A 20,275-nucleotide genomic window follows, 5' to 3' on the forward strand; every position below is an offset into this window, starting at 1 on the left:
AATGATTGGAAGAAACTTAAATTGCGGGGCGCGCATTAATAATATTACCCAGATTTGCCTTGGGATTGAAAGATTGAATACTTAGGATCATATTTTTGAGAGAACATTCAGACATTTCATTCATCTTTCGCGCTATTTGACTCATTTTAGAAATTAACAAAAAATATCAAATAAATGAAAACAACTTTTTGGATATAATTTAGAATATATCTGACAGGAAGCGGGCATAGCCTCAGAGCTGTATTTTTGTAGTTTTACGAAGCTGTTCTACCTCCTTATTGTACCATGTATTCTACCTACTTATTGTACCATGGTGATGCTACTTTCAGGTGATGCTATAACATATCAGGAAATTTTCAATATTCAAGATATAATTATTTTATGCCCCGCCAGAGTTTTTAATATATATTTTTTTTCATCCGAAAAACAACAGAATTTAAAATCTTGGCATAAACACATTTTTTTTATTGGTGCCCTTATTCTGTCAAAATATATACACATTTTGTGAATGTGTTTGTATTGTTTTGAATAAAAAATACAATAATTTGAAATTATTTCAAATTTGTTTGCAAAATAAATAAATAACAGAACATTAAAGAATAAGAAGTGGCACAGTTAGAAAAAATAATTAAACAGCTGGTGGAGCAACCACATTTTACATTTTTATTGTACCGTATTACCCAAATATGCCAGATCTTTATCTTCAAATTTTCCTAATAATAATGTTGTTAAAATTTATATTTTTCAATTGTTCTATTTTCCACTCATAAACCTCAAACACACAGTTCTGTGGTGTTGAAATTGTTCAACTTTTGTAGGAATTTCGGTAACATTCATATAAATTCATGTGTTTCGACCGAGTACATCGAATTTTAGGTAACAATGATAATTGATTGGTACCTGTGACCTACCATGATTTCGTTAAACCCTGCGGTGTACACCTTCTCATACGACTAGCGATGTTCCGCTTTTATCCTAACGTACAAGTCGATCTACATATCCCTGGACTGGAAGACATTTGGACCGGCGCAATTTTCCAACGCCAACTACAATTTGTTGCAATTCTATCAACTCCAGTGTTGTACCTTGTCGTACTTTGGGCAAAAGTTTAAAATAAATATATTTGTTTTTTATTAAAACAATAATACAATCGGCTGGCAGTGGTCTTTTCGGCACATCCAATCGTCCCGCGTCGATTACCACATGTAGTTAAACACTTATACAAGCGTGCAAATTTATTTCCACAACACAGCAACACTGCCTGGAAAGTGGAGGCAACTCTGAACATAGTGTAGAAAAAATACTAGCAGCAAAGAAAAAATTTTTTCACACACTACGGACTGAATTGATTTTTGTCTGCGATTAACTCTGGTGGAAAAAAATCTTATAATGGCAAAGGTGAGTGTATAATTTTATTAAATATTGAAAGAATAGCCAATTTGCAATTAGCTCGTGAAGCAGATGTCCGTTTTTGCCGAAATTAATAAAATTCTTGATTGCAAAAGTTGTGTAAAGAAAAATTCTCGACCACCACGAGCTTAGTTCGCAATGTAGTTGTGAGACCAAAATGTGTGTGTGAGTTTGTTGAAAAGTACGATCTTTGCCTTCCACTAGGGGCAATGTAAAAATAATTGTCGTAAAGTAAAATTTTGTGAAGTTTGCATTTTTATTTGTTCAATAAATCTTTGAGCAAAAAGGTAATCATTTACACGAAAAAGTATGCATCGAAGGGCATGAAGAAGCGTCGTTGCATGGGAGAAGGTGGAAAATTGTGTTCAAGGACACAACGGGCCCCAGCAAAGTGTGTGCGTACGTTTGTGTGCGCCCCTTTTCGTTCTCAGCCGTTTCATTCGTTTGCATTTCACTCGAGAGATTATAATAATATACTACGAATGTTCTGTCTGTCTGGTGGCTCTCTGTCCATGCATCACTCGTGTCAAACAAAAATGATAATTGTTACGGGAGTAGGGCACAAAGAGGTAATGGGGTCGTAAGAGGATTTAAGCCCGTTTCCCCGTTTGTATAGCAGTAGCAAATCTGGTGTGTGTTCTTATTTTTGTTCTTCGTTGGTAGATTACAGACATTGTCGTGTGCATCTGCATGGTATATTCTACATGATGTTTTTACGATTTCAAACAAAAAGTTGTCAATTGCATTGGCCATGACAAGGTAGAATCTGTTTCCCTAGCTGACAAATTAAAAAAAAAATGAACTATTTATTAAAGATATTTAAGGATTTGCCCTACCCACTATATAAAGCGAATTATCGACAGAGCGGACTTCTGAGTAGTGTATCGGTAATTGGTTGGCTTGAGTATTCTATATATTCCACTGGATATGCGGCTTTTACGTTCCGAAAAACATAGGCAGTCGCAGACATAAGACAACCTACGAGAAGTTTTTGTAAACATAAACTCAAGCATGTGCACAAAATCTTACGGCGTTCAACTATGCGCTTCTATGAGCCTTCATTCTCTGGGAATTATGATTATTTCCATTTCAAAATAGGTTTGCTCGAAGATACGGATTGGAATGGAGGAAATTAACCTATGGATCAAAGAAAGGCAATGTGGTAATTACTCTTTGATGATTATATAATTTATGGGGAAATTAGAGTGCAGCCTTTTAGGCATTACGATTGAATATTTAAAATGTTCGTTGGACGTCAAATGTCTCTTTTCATTGTTGAAATTCGTTACCATATATTACACATTATATCCTGCTAAATGATAAATTTCTATACAGCAACAGCTATACAGCTAATGTTCACCTAGAGGCTGATTTTCAAATGGCATCATGTTGCACCTAGATACTGATTTTAAAAACGCATAAAGGCGTTAAATGAACCATATTAACACCATATTTCGCTTTATATATCGAAACATATCTTATTGCTTGAAAAAGAAATTTCGTTTACCAATTTATCATGTATTCAATTCCTTTCCGTTGTTCGAATGGGTAATGTTGGACAATGTAGCCATGTGGCCATATGGAGAAATGGCAGTATAATGTGGTATTCTGGCTACTTATTATTCAGAGTTCACTTATTGTTATAGAATGGACTGGGGTCTAGGACTAGGGTGTTTTTAGAACTTCGGTTCTTTTTCCGAATTTTACATTTATACGATGTTTTACATAGAACTTCCAGAAATATTAAACAAAGTATGCTTTGCGAAATATGGGACATCCGAAGCCTATCGTAATAAAAAAGTTTTGGTATTAAAAAATATTAGGCAGAACATTCTGTGTCGCAATACGATGCTAAATCAGGGTTTAAAGCTAGGTTTCAACAATTTGCAAGCAAAGCTAAAGGAAAGGTTAGTGAATTTGTGGAATTTGAAGGCTAAAAATCCATTTTGATTTTTTTCTAGGGAATAAACTATAAAAAATGCCATACCGTTAATAAAGTATAATAATAGCGAATTTCATTTTTTCCTATCCCTTATAATCTCGAGTTTCAACCTTTGGCTTAGCTATAACATTCCATATATTCGCCAAAGAATTACTTCAGTTTACCTGTACTTTATAATATGAAACCTAGTTCGCATACATATGAAATATCATAAAAATAAAATATCGAATGTTCCCAGCACTAATCTTTCCTAAACCAATCGGTTTGAGTTTAGGACAGGGCAAGTACTACCAATTTGGATGGTAATCGAATAATAGTAAGCAGATAAAAGAAAATTAAAAAATTAATGAAAGTCACTTCCCACCTACATGAAAGGTAACTTCTGACCTACGCTTGCATGGCTATGTGAATTAATTTCAAGAATGAAACAAACTAACATAGACATGCACAAATTCAGAAAGGGTTCCCGATCTACAGAAACGTTATCGCAAATTATAGTGGTGTAGAACATCACATGTTCGGTCCAGCTCGACTAACCGGTTCTAAACCGAGCAATCATGTGATAAATCAAGAATAATAAAACATATAGAGCTGTAAATTGCTGTGGTTGAGATAACTCAGTGAACTGTCATTTTCTCATTTTGCTGTCATTGACATAGCCTCTATGGTTGTACAATTCTAATAATTTTGTAATATTAATCCTTTATATTTTTCTTGCAGAGTCTGTAAAAAGGGGACGGAATAAAAAGTGATATATGCTTTTCAAAAGAGTGTGGAGAACAAAATCTTTCGACAAGATCAGAAGACGTGTCTTTCAGCAAGCCAAAAGTAATCATCAAGCATAAATAACAGCACAGTTTAGTCAACATATTTGCGAGTAGGAATAAGTTTATCCTCCAGTGAAGTGGACTGCGCTAAGCGAGAGGCTTAATTGTTTTGCAAGACCTAAAGCAACGATAACGAACAGAAGAAAACGGGTCTTACTTGATTATCAGTCAATACAATAAATAATTGTTTAATGAACTATAAAGTTATTCAACCAAAAAGTATATTTGCCTTTTAACAACTTTGGTACAACTAATAATTAACATTTTGGCAATTCTTGAAACGTTTTTCATCAAAGGCTATAAAGGCGAAGTTAAATTAAAGAAGTACAAACATCTACCGAAAACTAGTAAAAGTTCTCCCCATAATATAAACACACAGAATATTTTGGCGTTCGACTAATTGTTGCTAAACTTCATCATCTCTTTAACGAAGACCAGCACTAAACTCAGTTTAGACATACAAAAATAAAACGTCTACGATCTCTTGTACCTATCTGATTGAATTATTCTGTGTCACGTTTTAAAGAGGCTTCATATATGGCAACTATAGAGGATTTTGTGCCACATATCTTAAAAAGCACCACCGTCACTCCCAATCCTTCGTCTGTGGCACCAATCATTGCCAACACCGCCGACGCTAATAACTGCACTTTTACCTCTGTCTTGGAATCGTCTTCTATAACGGCTGTTGCTAAAGCGTTGGAGGCATCAAGCTTTATCACCTCCTCTTCTAGTGCTTCCACTGTGGATTCTATCGTTGACAAACTTGTCAATTCGTTGGATTTGAACGACTCTTTAATATCCAACAGCTGTAACCCAATAGCAAAGGATTTGAAGAGCATTTCGTCCCGTTCGTCCTCAGTTGCCGGCAGCTTGTCGTTAGGCGGGCTGGGCGGTGGCAATATGTTTAGTGAGGTCTTCGAAAGTAACGTGGGCTCTGAGCTGGAATCGGGCTCGTTAGAGGACTCGTCAGGCTCCTTAGGTGACGGCGATGTCGACAAGAATTGTAAGATTTGCAGGTACAGTATTTTTTGTTGAGTTTTATAAAGCCTTAAATTAAACGTGTGTATTTGTTTTTGTTATTTCTTCAGTTCCCGTTTGCAATCACCTCGTGTTCTCTCTTGCCTTCATGTCTTTTGCGAGTCTTGCCTGAACAAGTTGTTGAATGAAGACTCGTCGGGAGGAAACCTTTCATCATCATCTTCGACATCTTCGGTTGGGGGCGATCTTGTACCACTTCATAACTGTTCTGGAAAATCGCAAATTAGATGTCCAATATGCAAGCAGATAACTATGGTAAGTAAGATTATGTGTGATATTTTTGGCATTAGAAATTGCTAATTTACTCAATACATTGTTAGCTATGAAAAAATAATGTTCTATTACAAAACATTGTTGTAATGATGATTAAACTTATGCATATGCCTTTGTTTAAATTTATGATTTTTAAAAATTCGTTCTAAGAAATCTTAGTTTTTAGACATTTTCTGTTTTTTAGTCTGAATCGGTGTTTAATAAACACTGTTTATTAGCGATGAAAAAATCATAGCAGGTTACAAAGCATCGAAACATTTTTAAAGCCTCAAACTTTTATTAACTTGTTTCTTGGTCTAAACAAGACAAAGCCTTTAATGTGCTTGCGTAAATGTTCTTCGGCCACACTTTGTCGATATCACGAACCGCTATATAAAGTATATTATACACAATAATGAAAACTCTCTATTGTCCCCAGTGTAATGAAGACTAAAAATATTATTTTTTAGAGAAGACATTATTAAATTTTGCTGAAACAAACAAATCAATTCATGCGGATTATTTACGTATAAAGATCTAGGCCAAATAATATGAAGACATAAAATAAAAGTTAAATTTTATTTGACGGCCCTTTTATACACTAAAATACTTGTGAGTGTTATTACTAAATATGTCTTCTTTTCGATTCCATTATAGGTTGGACCTAATGGCGTGCAATCTTTGACATGTGATTACATACTTACCAATATTTTGGACTTGGCCACTATTGAGTCGGAACAATTGTATTGTACTTCTTGTAAGAGCAAGGAGAATGCAATTTCCCGTTGCAATGATTGTGCCAATTTCTTGTGCAGCGGTTGTGACAACGCTCACAAATATATGCGTTGTTTTGAAAACCACGAAGTTGTCAAGTTGGAGGACTTGCAAAAGACTTCGGACGGCGACAAACCATTGATTATACACAAACCCTTGTACTGCAATGTACATACATCGGAGAATCTCAAGTATTATTGCTTTAATTGTCAAATACCGGTATGCAATGACTGTTTGATTGCCGACCACAAAGGCAGCGAGCATCACTATGATATTATTGCGTTGGCTGAAAAATCGGTGCGCGGTGATGTTGAGAACCTAATAAAGGAGGCCAAATCAAAGGTATGTCTTAGAACCTTTCAAACCAATGCTTTTGTTTCTTCGGATTTATGTGTGTGTTTTCGTTATCGTTTTCACGCAGGTGCAATATTGCGATGACGCAGACGCAAATTTATCTAGCGCTCTCAATGAGCTACAATCTCAACATGATTCGGCACGCGACCTCATCCAAGAAACTTATGAGAATTACAAGAAAATCATTGAGAAATGTCGCGACCAAGCTTTGGTGGAACTGAAAAAAACTGCATTCCGAACGAGTTTTGAAGATAATGGATTTAATGCAGAATATACAGAATACTATGGGCAAGATTGACAACACTTGTAAATTTACCAACCGCGTTCTGGAGCAAGCAAATGCAGCAGAATTTCTGTCGATGAAAAAACTAATTGCAACTCAATTTATCAATATGATTAATACAACTCCAAAATGCGATATAAATTATTCCTTGACATTCGATACTAAACCGGAAAAGTTTGAACAACTAGCTCAAGAAACTTTTGGCAAATTTCGTACCGAGTCGACACCCCCATCGCCAAAGGAAAGCACACCTCCACCTACCTTACCTGGTATGCCACCGAACATGATGAATGGTCGTGTTGGTAGTGGTGGAAACGGTAGCATGAATTGCTCCAACAGCTCACAGAGTCAGTTGACAAGCTCCGTTACAGCTAGCAGCCCCATTTCTTTGCCGACTTCCATGCAAAGTTCATTTGATGGCGATATCTATGCCAATGCCTTGGGCAATGGTTTTATGATGTCCAATGTACTTACACCAGACTCTCCACCACAAGGTCAATCCGCATTATCTCATCATCATCATCAACTGCAACACCAGAATAGCACTTCCTCTCACCACAGCAGTGTTAATGGGTTTAATAGTATGGGATCCATTGGGCCTGGTAATGGAAATAGTCTAAACAACAATTTAGCTAATTCCTCACCCGGCTTCAATGGATCTCTTGGCAACAGTCAGTTGGGCGCAGGACCAGGAGCTTCGCTGATCGGCCCTCAAGGACTCAACGGCTTAAATAACACTGTTCCTTCAAATGGACTAAGTGCCCTAAACAATCCTCTCAACAATAGTCTTTCAGCTGCTCTTGGTGGTCCTTTGGGTGGAAATACTGGAGTCGCCGCAGTCCCACCACCAGGGGGTTACAACAGTATTCTCGAATACAATTTATCACGTCTTGCCAGCCTCACTGAAAATACGCCGGATTCTCTAACGGATGCCCTGGTTGGCTCTTCAAGTGGACCTACTGCCCAATCAGTAGTGCCAGCAGCTAATGCACAGAATCAACCAATTACCCTAGCCGATATTCTCTCTGGCGATCAGCGCGCTTTCAATAATTTGCAAGCTCTTGCGAAACTGGGCTTAAATAACAACGGTAAGTATTGACAAAAATACATTAGATCATCTATGCCATTCCCAGTCAGTAATCCTTATGTCGTGTATCTTCTTTTTTTATTATTTTTTATTTACGAGACTTATATTAAATAAGTTTATAATCAATGTTTAAAGTATGATATTCTTCAGGGGGGCATGCCTTAGCTCTCCTAAATTAAATACATATCTTTATTTTTATATGCATCGATGATGTTAGAATTCTAGTTTGTCTCTTATATATACCTTCCAGTTACAAGGAATTCTGGGGCTAAATCCACATATGATTTAGTTTTTGTTGTTTTTGTTTTACCTCAATTCTTCCTTTGAGGGTGTTTTCATAGTTGAAACAAATCGCAAAAGTGGCAGCTATGTTGCGTATGAATGCTCGGTAGAAAAAATTTAATAGGTTTTGAATTGATTCCATTTACCTATAGTGCTATACCGTAAATAGCTAACGACGTAATTGCCGACAGCTAAACATTGAAATTTTATCTAATTAACCGCAATTGTGGGAACTGTAAATGCAAGAATTAACTAATTTTGCAATAGTTTTCGAAATCATTTAGGCAAAATCATTTTTCGTAGTAAACATTTTTTTACATTCTTGCAGTTCTGAAACAGAACACATGTCTATAATAAAAAAAACAAGGGGGTAAGGCCTTTATAACTAGTTTCCCATTTTTTAACATTTTGTATTATTTTATTTAATTTAATTTTTATTTTAATCCTTTCTTTCTTTCGTTCTTTTTTATTTTCTATTTTTTAACCATACAAAAACCAATATACCCCACCAACATCCATGATCCACCACCACCATCACTACCGTTCCAAATACTTGCTGTCGTTATAAAAACGTACAATTTCAACATATTTTCTTCTACACGTTTGCACTAATATCGTGTGGCGGATAAATACTTATTTCCCACCAAAATGCCACTGGCTAACAATATACTACATACAAACTTATTGTACACAACAATTATATTGTGATAAATATAAAACGTATAACTGATTGTTTGTTAATGTTGTTGCTGATGGCACGCGTGTTAATCAATAATTGCGATTTTGTTATGAATAAATGAATATTGTTGTTGGCATATTACAAGTAGATTTTCACACAGACATGACAAGCAATCAGCTATTAACGAGTGGACCCTCACCAACTGGATTTGATTGTTTATTACCAGATTACTGCCTACCCACAGCACCGTCGCCAAGTTTACCAAATTTGCCTCCATTGTGTCCAGGCGCTGGGGCTGGTGGTTCCGTCGATGATATGAGCATAACTAGCTTCCATGCCCCGCAACAACCTCAACCAACGGCTACAAGTATAATAACGGGTCGCAACAAGGCAACCCCAATGCAGATACGTTGCAAGTTTGGCTCATTGGGAACGTCCAAAGGACAATTTAATTCTCCACACGGTTTTTGCTTGGGCGTTGATGAGGAAATTATTGTAGCCGATACCAACAATCATCGCATCGAGATCTTTGATAAATCTGGCAATTTGAAGTTTTACTTCGGAGTGCCCGGTAAAGAGGAGGGGCAGTTATGGTATCCCCGAAAAGTTGCTGTTATGCATACTAACGGCAAATTTGTGGTGTGCGACCGTGGCAATGAGCGATCTCGGATGCAGATATTCTCGAAAAGTGGTCATTTCATGAGGAAAATTGCCATAAGGTATGTCGTTTGCACAGTTAACAAATTATGCACATGCAAATATGTTTTGGTTTTTCCCCATTAGATACATCGATATTGTTGCCGGTCTGGCCGTCACTTCTAAAGGCCACATTGTCGCCGTTGACAGTGTTTCCCCCACGGTGTTCGTAATTTCGGAGGATGGAGAATTGGTACGCTGGTTTGATTGTAGCGATTATATGCGCGAACCTTCAGATATCGCAATCAGAGGTAATTATATCTGCCCATTCATTTAGGAATCTACAGCAAGACGGAATTCTAATCGTGTACATTTTGTTCCAGACAATGACTTTTACGTGTGTGACTTCAAGGGCCATTGTGTTGCGGTCTTCCATGAAGATGGTACATTCCAGTATCGTATAGGCAATGAAAAAGTTACCTGTTTTCCGAACGGAATTGATATTTCTAATGCTGGCGATATTTTGATTGGCGATTCTCATGGAAATCGATTCCATGTTGCTTGTTATTCACGTGATGGTGTTCTTCAGTCAGAATTCGAGTGTCCACATGTTAAGGTAATTACAAAATTATATATCTATATAACAATACAAACAATATTTTATCGTGTACAAAAGGTTTTTTTCATTTTGATTAACATCATTTAATTGACTCGATTTCTTGAGAACTGAAATTGCAGGCGGGTTACAATGAAGTGTAGTACCGAATTATGTGGCGGCGAAACTGAATAGATGATGTCGAAATAATTTAACGCGGTCACACCAAACTTAAAGGATAATTACTTTTTTAAAATCCCTAAAAAACACGAAAAAATTAAAATTGCAAAAATTATAAAATCGGGAAAAAATCGAGAACATTTTTTTCAATGGAAACGAATTTCAAAATAGTAGTACATTCTATTGACAAACTTCGTAACGACCTTGAAACATTTGCTGTAGAAAATCAGCGAACAAGTTGAAGTTTTTTTCTTTTTTCCTTTTGTTTTTCTTCTTTTGTCAATTTTATATAATACACGATTTTTTTTTTTCAATTTGGCTTATCATGTTGAATACAATGTGAACAAAACAAAGAATTATTTTCACCATATAAAATAAAGTTATGTTAGTTACTATGCTTATAACTCAAGAACGGCTTGCCGGATTTTAACAAATTCGTATGAAATGAAAATATGCCATTAAAAATGTGATTGAAAACAATTTTTTGGCTTGAAATTTTTTCTATTTGACATACTATATTGAAGTGTACATTTTTTATTGTTTTGAATTGTGAATAAATAAAAAAATGGCATCTAGCTTTAAACTCCAGTACCTACATCGTGCTTCAGCTGGAAGAGGCGAACACATTTAAACAAACAAAAGTGACCGACAAAGCGTTATGGGGCTCATTTCAAAACGTAGACCTACTTCTCTCATATGACAATAATCCGTCCAATGAGAACTCAAAATGCAAAATTCATTAGGACTGAACTGGACATTTAGTAAGAAAAGGATTTCTATCTCTCCAGAAATTCATCCTAAACTTTCAAGATACCTTAACTCGCATTTTCAGGTCATGATATGGGTCATAACCCCCGAACTCGTTTTCTTGCACGTTTCACATTTTAACCATATTTTTCATACTAATTTCCGAAAATGTTGGCAATTTGAGAAGAAACCATCCTTACAAAATTTTTTAACGTTTTGTACAACCATCATATGATTTAAGTTATTTTCGGACTCTTGAAGAATTTTTTTCTATTTTTTGATCCCTTATTTGACAACTTGGTTTCTCAGGGGGTAGAAAACCTCTTCGCATACAATATGACATAAACTCCGCAACTCATTCAGTTGGAAATTGTGGCAGAAACATGAAAAAATTGCGAATATTTGAAAGTAGCACGGGACCGAACATTTGTTTAATCATCGTTGAATTATTCTATGATGAAATATGAACTTCAGGGGTCTCCTACGCATAAGACAGAAAAATGAATTCCCATCTTACGGTAATGGGTGTAAAAGAGTAATTATCTTTGACTATTCTGAAATCATTTTGCCTTAATTATGAGGTGGACAAAACTAATTACCACGCAGTACGGTGTTCTAAACATTGGAAAAAATAAATTCCAAATTACAGCTCATTTGAATGAAAAATGTTGCTAAGCTCTTTGCAATAAAAAACATTGAGCTGTGTTTTGACATAGGGCTATTATATGTGTTCTATATCATATAGGCTTTTAACACTCAAAGCCTATGGCTGAAAAATAAGGTCAGGCTATTCAAAATATCTAAAACCGACGGTTTTATAATTTTTGCATTGAATATTTATTTCTATTTAGAAATTACTATGGAGTCATTATTTATAATAAAAATTGTGTCAGCTAGTAGAATATATATAAGAGTACTACCTTAATATAGTGTACAACCTAAGATATACAATGGAAGATCAGAACGCGAAAACTGTTCCGTTACGAAGATATAAGCAGTGTGTGTTTTTTAATCACATATTTTTAACATATTTTGGCATATTTAAAAAAATGGCTACAGACCTTCTTTTCATTATACCGATCGACTCGTTCTCTGGGGCCCGAATAGACGGTTGTTATTGAATTTTCATCGGAAACATACAAATGATAAAAATCAGGAATACCTGGATTCACATTTACGATGACGTGGGATATTTGAAGTCAAACGATATAATTTTTAAATTTTTTGTAATTCTATTGAATGAAAGCAGAAAATGTCGGAAATATTATGGCCTTCAAACGGCCAATGAAACTGCGGTATTTTGGCCCGTTCCCGGCGAAGCGCTTGCTTGAGGTGATCGACAATTTTGTATTTTTTAGTGCCAACCTGCTTTTCAAAATACTCTAGACCCAATTGTACAACGGATTGGTATCCGGAGATTTTGGTGGCCATTGTGCGCTGGAAATGAAGCGAGGAACCTCATTTTGTAACCATTCTTGGGTGGCGCGTGTGGAGTGCGATGGTGCTGAGTCCTGTTGGAATGTCCAAGGTCTGCGGCTAAAATGTTTGCGTGCCCAAGGCTTTAATACAGCCTCCAGAGTATTTTCGCGATAATATTCGGCATTTATTCTAATGTCACGGTCGATTAATACGAGCGGAGAGCGACCATCATCTATTATGGCGGCTCACACCATCACCATGGCCGGCGCTTGAGTTCTGATGGCCAACGGAAGTTGCACATTTTCAGCTGACCTCTTTGGTCTCATTGACCTCATTTTGTTTGTCTACAAACTAATGTTTTCTCATCGGAGAAAACCAAATTCGGCAGTTCACCACTTTCGGTCAAGTGAAGCAAAACTTTGGCTCTTTTAAGTCTATTTTATTTCTGTTGCGGTGTAAGTTCTTGCACTTCTTGGAATTTCAATGGCTTAATACCGATCTTATTTTTCAAAATTTACCGAATGGAATATTGCGATATGTTCAGCTCACAAGCCATTTTTCGGACACTGCGACGCGGGTTATGCTATGTCAAGTTGCTTCTTTACTTTTCGAACCATTTCTGCTGATGTTGCTGTTTTCTTCCGTCCACTTCCTTGACGTCGGGCTACGCTATCACATTTCCACCCAAATATAAAGAAATCACACTATCACGCTTGAATTCCATCACGAATAACTTTTTTTCTGGAGAATTTTTACCAAAAGGCTTATGTACGCTTGTAAACAATATATTGAACTGTCACAGGAATAATTTCAACAGCAAATGACAGCAGTCTGAAGTTGGTTGCAGCTTTTTCATCTCACCCTGTGTAGCTGAGTGCTACCGGACGCGTCCACATGTTACGAATTAAATAAGCAGTATCGGGCACCTCAGCGGTTTCCGGGGAGAGTCTGGGATTTAATTCCTGAGTGCCCATGATCCCAGGAATCGATGAGGCGAAGCCACTGGCGCCGCCTAACTAACCAGTGAACAGAATGGTCCACCGCAAACCGAATCCCAAACGCTGGGGTGTGCCCTTCAGTGTTCCAAGGTTTGCAGTCAGGGTACCCACTATTTTTAATTAGAATTCCATCAAAAGCCAAAAAGCAAAAGACTATTTAGATCGCTCTACATCTGGCCCAAAATGACTTTTTTGGGGAACACCAGATTGAAAGACATTGATCGATTTAGATTGACAAGTTTCAAATATATCTTTCAGGGATCAAAAGGGTGAGCTCCATAAAACCCGAGTTCTATTGAAGCTATGTCTTAAAATCTTTTACGAAAAATTAATTCTCGAATAACTTTGGAATGACACTCAAATTGGGTAAATCCTCTATAATTGAAAACATGCTAAGCTATCATATTTTTAGGGACTCCATTCAAATGAAAATTAATACATGTAGGGGAATAATTATACAAAAGTGTTTAAAGGCCTGACCGGGAAAACCATCCGGACCCGAACTTTTTTTAATGCTTTTCAACCACGCAAACTAAAAACTAATTCAGGGTTTTCATTGTCGAAATATGTATTACATATTTTCAACTTGAAATACACATGGTTTAGAGAATGTTATCCCTTTGAACTAGATTTAAACTGATGTACTGATTTTGCAGAACAATTGATAGTTGTTAATATTCGCGGTATTAATTTTCTTTTAAACGGATGAATATTTGATATTTTGGACATACAAATCTGTTCAGTATTTCTTTTTATTTTAATATATTCACTTGTTTATCGCATCTGCCATATAGGTGTATGACAATAACAAATCTGCCGGAACAGACTATTTGCAGGTGCATTGATGTTATATTAAGGTCGCAGAAGATGTTTTATGTACCAAGGTCCAGCTATAATAGATCGAAATCGTCTTTACTTGTGTTAGAGGCATTAGGCGTGATGTAGCATTAGAGAGATGTATGCAAAATCTTAAGTAAATATATACCCAAACGAAATTAAAACACGTAGCTTCAATTTGTCGACTTAAAAATAAAAAAAAAAACAAAAGTTTCAGGTCTGGATATGGTACGTTCTTGAGTCTCGTATGCCTTATAATGATAATCTAGACAAAGTGAGCATAAACTTCAGCCAAGTTCTTTTCGTTAACTTATTCAAAAATCATTTCACGCATATGAGATAACTCAGTCAAAACAAGTACTTATCCCACAACCATGATGATGAAGCTTGGAAATGTACCATATATTGGTTTCCTCTGGTGCCTCTTTCTCCTGAAAATGTAATGTTGAAAATGTAAATAAAATATATGCATCTAAATTAAAAATTAAAACCTTGCACATCGTAATATGTATAATTCATATTTGGTAAAATGTACAGGGTGAGATAAAAAAACTGCAACAAAGTCAAACGCCATCATTTTTACATTTTTTTTAATTTAATTGAATAAAAGCAAAACATGTCGGAAATAGCATCAAATTTTAGAATAAGTTTAGATTTGTTCGAATTGGTCACCTTTGGCACGAATTATGGCGATCATTTTGTTTGTTTAAAAACTGCTGGACAGCGAAAGTTTTCTCATCGGAGAAAACCAAATTCGGCAGTTCACCACTTTCGGCCAAGCGAAACAACTCTTTAGCTCTTTTGAGTCTATTTTATTTCATTTGCGGTGTAAGTTCTTGCACTTCTTTTGTGAATTTCAATGGCTTTACCCCGAGCTCATTTTTTAATATTTGCCGAATGGAATATTGCGATATGTTCAGCTCACGAGCCATTTTTCGGCCACTGCGACGCGGGTTTCGATCGAGTCGCTTTCGTACTTTTGTATCAGTATCACGGTAACGAGCGATGGTACGCGTCACATAAGATTTATGCACATTTAACGAAAGTTTTCTCATCGGAGAAAACCAAAATCGGCAGTTCACCACTTTCGGCCAAGCGAAGCAACTCATTAACTCTTTTGAGTCTATTTTCTTTCATTTGCCGTGTAAGTTCTTGCACTTCTTTTGTGAATTTCAATGGCTTTACCCCGAGCTCATTTTTTTGCCGAATGGAATATTGCGATATGTTCAGCTCACGAGCCATTTTTCGGCCACTGAGACGCGGGTTTCGATCAAGTCGAGCGATGCTACGTGTCACATAAGATTTATTCACATTTAAATGCTGAAATGCTCTAAAGATAACCACTTGTGGTTTTCCAGCCCAAAATAAAGAAATCACACTATCACGCTTGAATTCCAATACGAATAACTTTTTTTCTGGAAAATTCTCACCAAAATGCTTTTGTACGCTTGTAAACAATATAATGAACTCTCACTGGAATAATTTTAACAGCTGTCGGACGAGTGGCTTAGAAATGACAGCAGTCTGAAGTTGATTGGTTTTTTCATCTCACCCTGTATTTGTGATATTATTGTTAGATTCCATAACAGCTTGCCAAGTTAAAGATCGATCCGTATTTTTATAAGTTATTACAGATATAACAAATTTTATATATTGTCCCCAATAAAGCAAACGTATGGACGTCATCGCCTCAAACCCATTGTCATAACATGCAATGGCCAACAAATGTGGATGTTGAAATTTTATCAACCTACTTCATTTCGTCCGGAAGTAAGAGTGATTTTCACAGACGGGTGGACATCGAATTTTGTGCCGACCAAGAATATATGTGGTTGTGGTCTCTAAAGTTTATGTCCATCTACGGCTGTTTCTTCAAAATTAGGAATTTGTGATATTAATGGTGTGAACCACTGAACCGAACCAACCCAAACCGACAAGTGGTTCACAATGCCAAGATCTTCCCCAAAGCTTATGCAGTTGTAAGTCTATTAAAAGTCCACTTTCCGATGTTATACCTTACATAATTTTTAGTCATTTTTTCAAAACATCTGCATTCTCTGGAGAAGAAAAAAATACTTTTTACAATTCCGTCGTTTAATTATATAGGAATAATCAGGGATTATTCCGTGGTTGTTTTAGTTTTTCCTAAAACATGATTCATTCATTAGTGAAATAGTGATCTAAACACATTCTAGTCAACTAAGAGGAAAGGATGATGGATAGGCATAATGTGATTTGTACTATTTTTCTTGTTCAGTGTTCTAACCTTCAGCTCATTATTGTTTTGTTTTTCATAGGTATCACGTTGCTGTGGCCTAAAAATAACTTCTGAAGGATATGTTGTGACACTCGCTAAAAATAATCATCATGTTTTGGTGCTTAACACCCTGTACGTTCAGTGATTGCAAAAAAAGAAAACTCTCAATACGAGATCTGATTTGTTAAACTTTGGAAAAACTGCAACTGTAAGTAGACCACACCAGCAGCATCAACATCAAAATCCGCAGTCGCAGTCGCAGACGCAACCACAACATCATCATCATCAACAGCAACAGCAGTTGCGTTCCGTTTTTCCTACAATGCATGGCAATCATGGCATTAGTAACACATCATCAGCGGTCACAGTCCCAACGGATCCGAAAGTACCAACAACAGCAGCATCAGTATCAACAAACGCAGCACTAAATTTCAATATGCCTTTAATTAGCAAGCATCAGCTTTATAAAATTAATACTGAAAATAGTGATAATGGTGAACAAAAAAAATTACAACTTATAGATTATGATGAAATTTAAGGCAATAATATTTTTGTATTATTTTCATTTTCATGAAAACCAACAAAGAAAGAATAACTAAAACAAAATTACACCCACATAAAAATATTTAATGATAAAACAACGCCTCCAAAGATACGACGAAATTCTGAATTTACGCCGCCAAAAGCCAAAAAGAATCGTAAAATCAATATAATTTATTTTTTTTACACCTCTTCGTACCACTTACTACTACTATTACTACTACTTCTAATATTTTATTATAAATTATTATATTCTACATCGTTTTACACTTTACAATTTTTAATGTAGTTAAACAAACAAACAAACAAATTAAAACAAAACAAAAGGCCGTTTTTATATACAAAACAAATATTTTAGCTTATATGAGAGATTTTTTAAATATATATGTAATATTTTAAATAGTTTCCTTCCTTTTTCTACAACACTTAAGAGACTTTCTAATGAGGAGGAGTGAAAAGGCTAATTTTTCTGAGTATACATAAAGATTTATTTTTGTATACATAGAAAATTGCCCTTTTGAACATGAAAAACATGAATTTATAACTCCCAATGAATTAATGAAGGAAAACATGTCTGATTTAAAAAAAGTTGATTCTTTTCGAAACAAATCTCAAATCCACATACATACAAATATAATATTTTGATCTCTTTCTATTCAATTTTATGTTTTTTAATTGCCAAAAACCAAACATGAATCATAATTACAATGTAGAAAAATGAATGAAATTTTGAAAAGTAAATAACATATTTTTATTTCACCTTTGCAAAAAAAAAAAAAAAAAAAACCAAAACGGAAATAGAAAACAAGTTGCAATGGTTTACAAAAAAAAAAACTAATCACAATTTATACAAAAGAACTATTACAACCATAACAACTTAAATGAATATTGTTACATAAATTACATTATTTTTATTATTTTTGTTACGTTTTCTTTTTATTTTAAATCAACTACAAAACAATAAAATGTATTTACAAAACGTCGATGGGAGCATAAGTATATAAGGCATACTTTTGTTTCCATTGAAATTGTATTTCACGTTTTTATTTACAAACAAAACAAAAAGAAAAGAAAAAACATATTCCTTTTTACATACAATTAAATTAATTTCCCCACGTTATTTTTTTTTAATAAGGCTGGTTTTCCAAGACATTATTTTACATAATTTACTCAATCACCTTTGTGTGTTATATATATATATATATCTATAAATATATTTTTTTTAATAACATTGTTAACTCTTTTAAATTATTAATTAATTACATATACAAACTATTTACATTTACAAGAACAAAAACAAATATGTTTTAGTATATATGTTATATTAAATACACTGTAACACGAAACAAATTTTAAACTTGAAACAAAAGAAAAATAATCCTATAATTTTTATTATAAAATGTTTAATTTAATTTTGATTTAACTTTGTGTTTCAAATACTTTCTTGTCATTTTTTGTATTTAATTTTATTTTACTTTTTATATTTATTTTTTTGTTTTCTTTTTTATTAGAGAGAAAAAATATATGATTTTCAAATGTATTTTTTATATATTGTTTTCAAGATTTCTAGCTGTTCTTATGTAAAACATAAAAGTTAAAAAACGAAGAAAGATAACAAAAAAGATTGGAATAAGAAAAAAAAAAACAAAAAAAAAAAAAAAAAGAAAAAGAAATTATCATATATTGTGCGTGAGGCTGTAGTTTTAATTGAAAAAAAAAAAAAAGAAAAACAATACCAATCATACCTTTTTACTACTATATAAGCATTAACAACGATTACAAGAATTACCCAAAAGCAATCCTTTATAAAATACATATTTAATTTTAAGTAGTACCAAATGTAGAGTTTCTCTTCGAAAACACTCACACATCAGACTTATTCAAATTTCAAACCGTCATTGACAAAAACCAAACTGTATAAGATATTTTTGTAAACATATTTTTTAAGTATACACACATATGTATTTTGTTGTCGTTTTTCAGTGCAAAAACAGTCCCACAAGAAAGTGTTTAGTCTCTCTCCGCAAAAGGCAATTTGAATACACATACATATGTAATGTTTGGCTGTTTAGAGGATTTAGCGTTCTTTTATAACTTTATTTTCTTAATGTAACATCGTTTTTCGTTCGTTCGTTTTTTTTTCTCTTTTATTTTTTGATCGAAAGTCCGGATGAGCCTGTGTGCTCTCGTCCCGATTTCCGCTAATTTCGTCTTGTTTGTGTTTTCCTTAAGAGCATTTTTCTAGCTATAATAACACATTTATTGTATACAAAAATTGAATTGATGCAATTTTTTTGTCGAGTTTAATTAGAAAGTATATACATACAATACGTTTTACATGCTCATTATTTTATAAACAAATATTTTTTTGTTTTAAAGTAACGAAATATATTGCAAAAAAAAAAAAAAAGATAATACCCACAAAAAAATTAAAAAAAAAAAAACAAATGTAATTCCATAAGCTTTACTTTTTATTGAAATATTTTTTGTTGTAAGTTTTTTAAATCTATTTACAAGGTTTTGTTAAACAAAACTTAAAAAGTCTACAAAAGATTATTTTTCTTTTTTTTAATTAAAGTTTTTTTTAATTATTATTACTTTTATACACAACGTATACACACACAGACATATGTAGGCATAGTAGGTGTTACAACATGTTGTGGAACTAGTTATAGGGCTATGTTTCCTGCATCATAGAGGTTTTACAACTGATTGCCAACACATCCCCATTTCAACGCATATACAAACAACTGACATTTGATATTATTAATAGAGTGTTTTAGATTAGAAAATGAATTTATGTTGTATTTTTTCTTGTTATAGTTTATTTCCAATAATCCGCTTAAATTAATGATATTAAAAAAAGAATATAATTGTTTATGTCAGTTATTTTATTTTTTTTTTTTTTTTTGTATTTGTAACTAAGACGCCCTCTTAGCGTTTTCCTTACATTTTAACTTTAAGTCAAGACGTACAGTAGTGCAGAAAGACTAAATACATTTTCGCTATATTATAATTGTTTAAAAAAAAACACGCAGGTTGTATTAAATTAAAACCAAATGCATTTTACGAAGTACTCCAATATTTTTTATTATTATTTTATAAGTATTTGTTTACAATATTTTAGTAGAGAAA

At 34.2% G+C, this 20,275-nt stretch overlaps 1 protein-coding gene across 1 annotated transcript; it reads left to right on the plus strand.

The window, feature by feature from the left end:
• The first annotated feature begins 1,029 nt into the window (after positions 1–1,029).
• Positions 1,030–19,420, plus strand: LOC101896964 (uncharacterized). The gene is given in 10 exon segments (XM_011297574.3): positions 1,030–1,398; positions 4,073–5,198; positions 5,271–5,475; positions 6,130–6,588; positions 6,668–6,820; positions 6,822–7,971; positions 9,080–9,650; positions 9,715–9,878; positions 9,951–10,183; positions 16,641–19,420. Coding segments are annotated over 9 exon segments (3,522 nt in total). The 5' UTR covers positions 1,030–1,398; positions 4,073–4,716; the 3' UTR covers positions 16,746–19,420.
• The last annotated feature ends 855 nt before the right edge of the window (positions 19,421–20,275 follow it).

The sequence above is a fragment of the Musca domestica genome, unplaced genomic scaffold (genome assembly GCF_030504385.1).
Source record: "Musca domestica strain aabys unplaced genomic scaffold, Musca_domestica.polishedcontigs.V.1.1 43, whole genome shotgun sequence".
Taxonomy (NCBI): Eukaryota; Metazoa; Arthropoda; class Insecta; order Diptera; family Muscidae; genus Musca; species Musca domestica.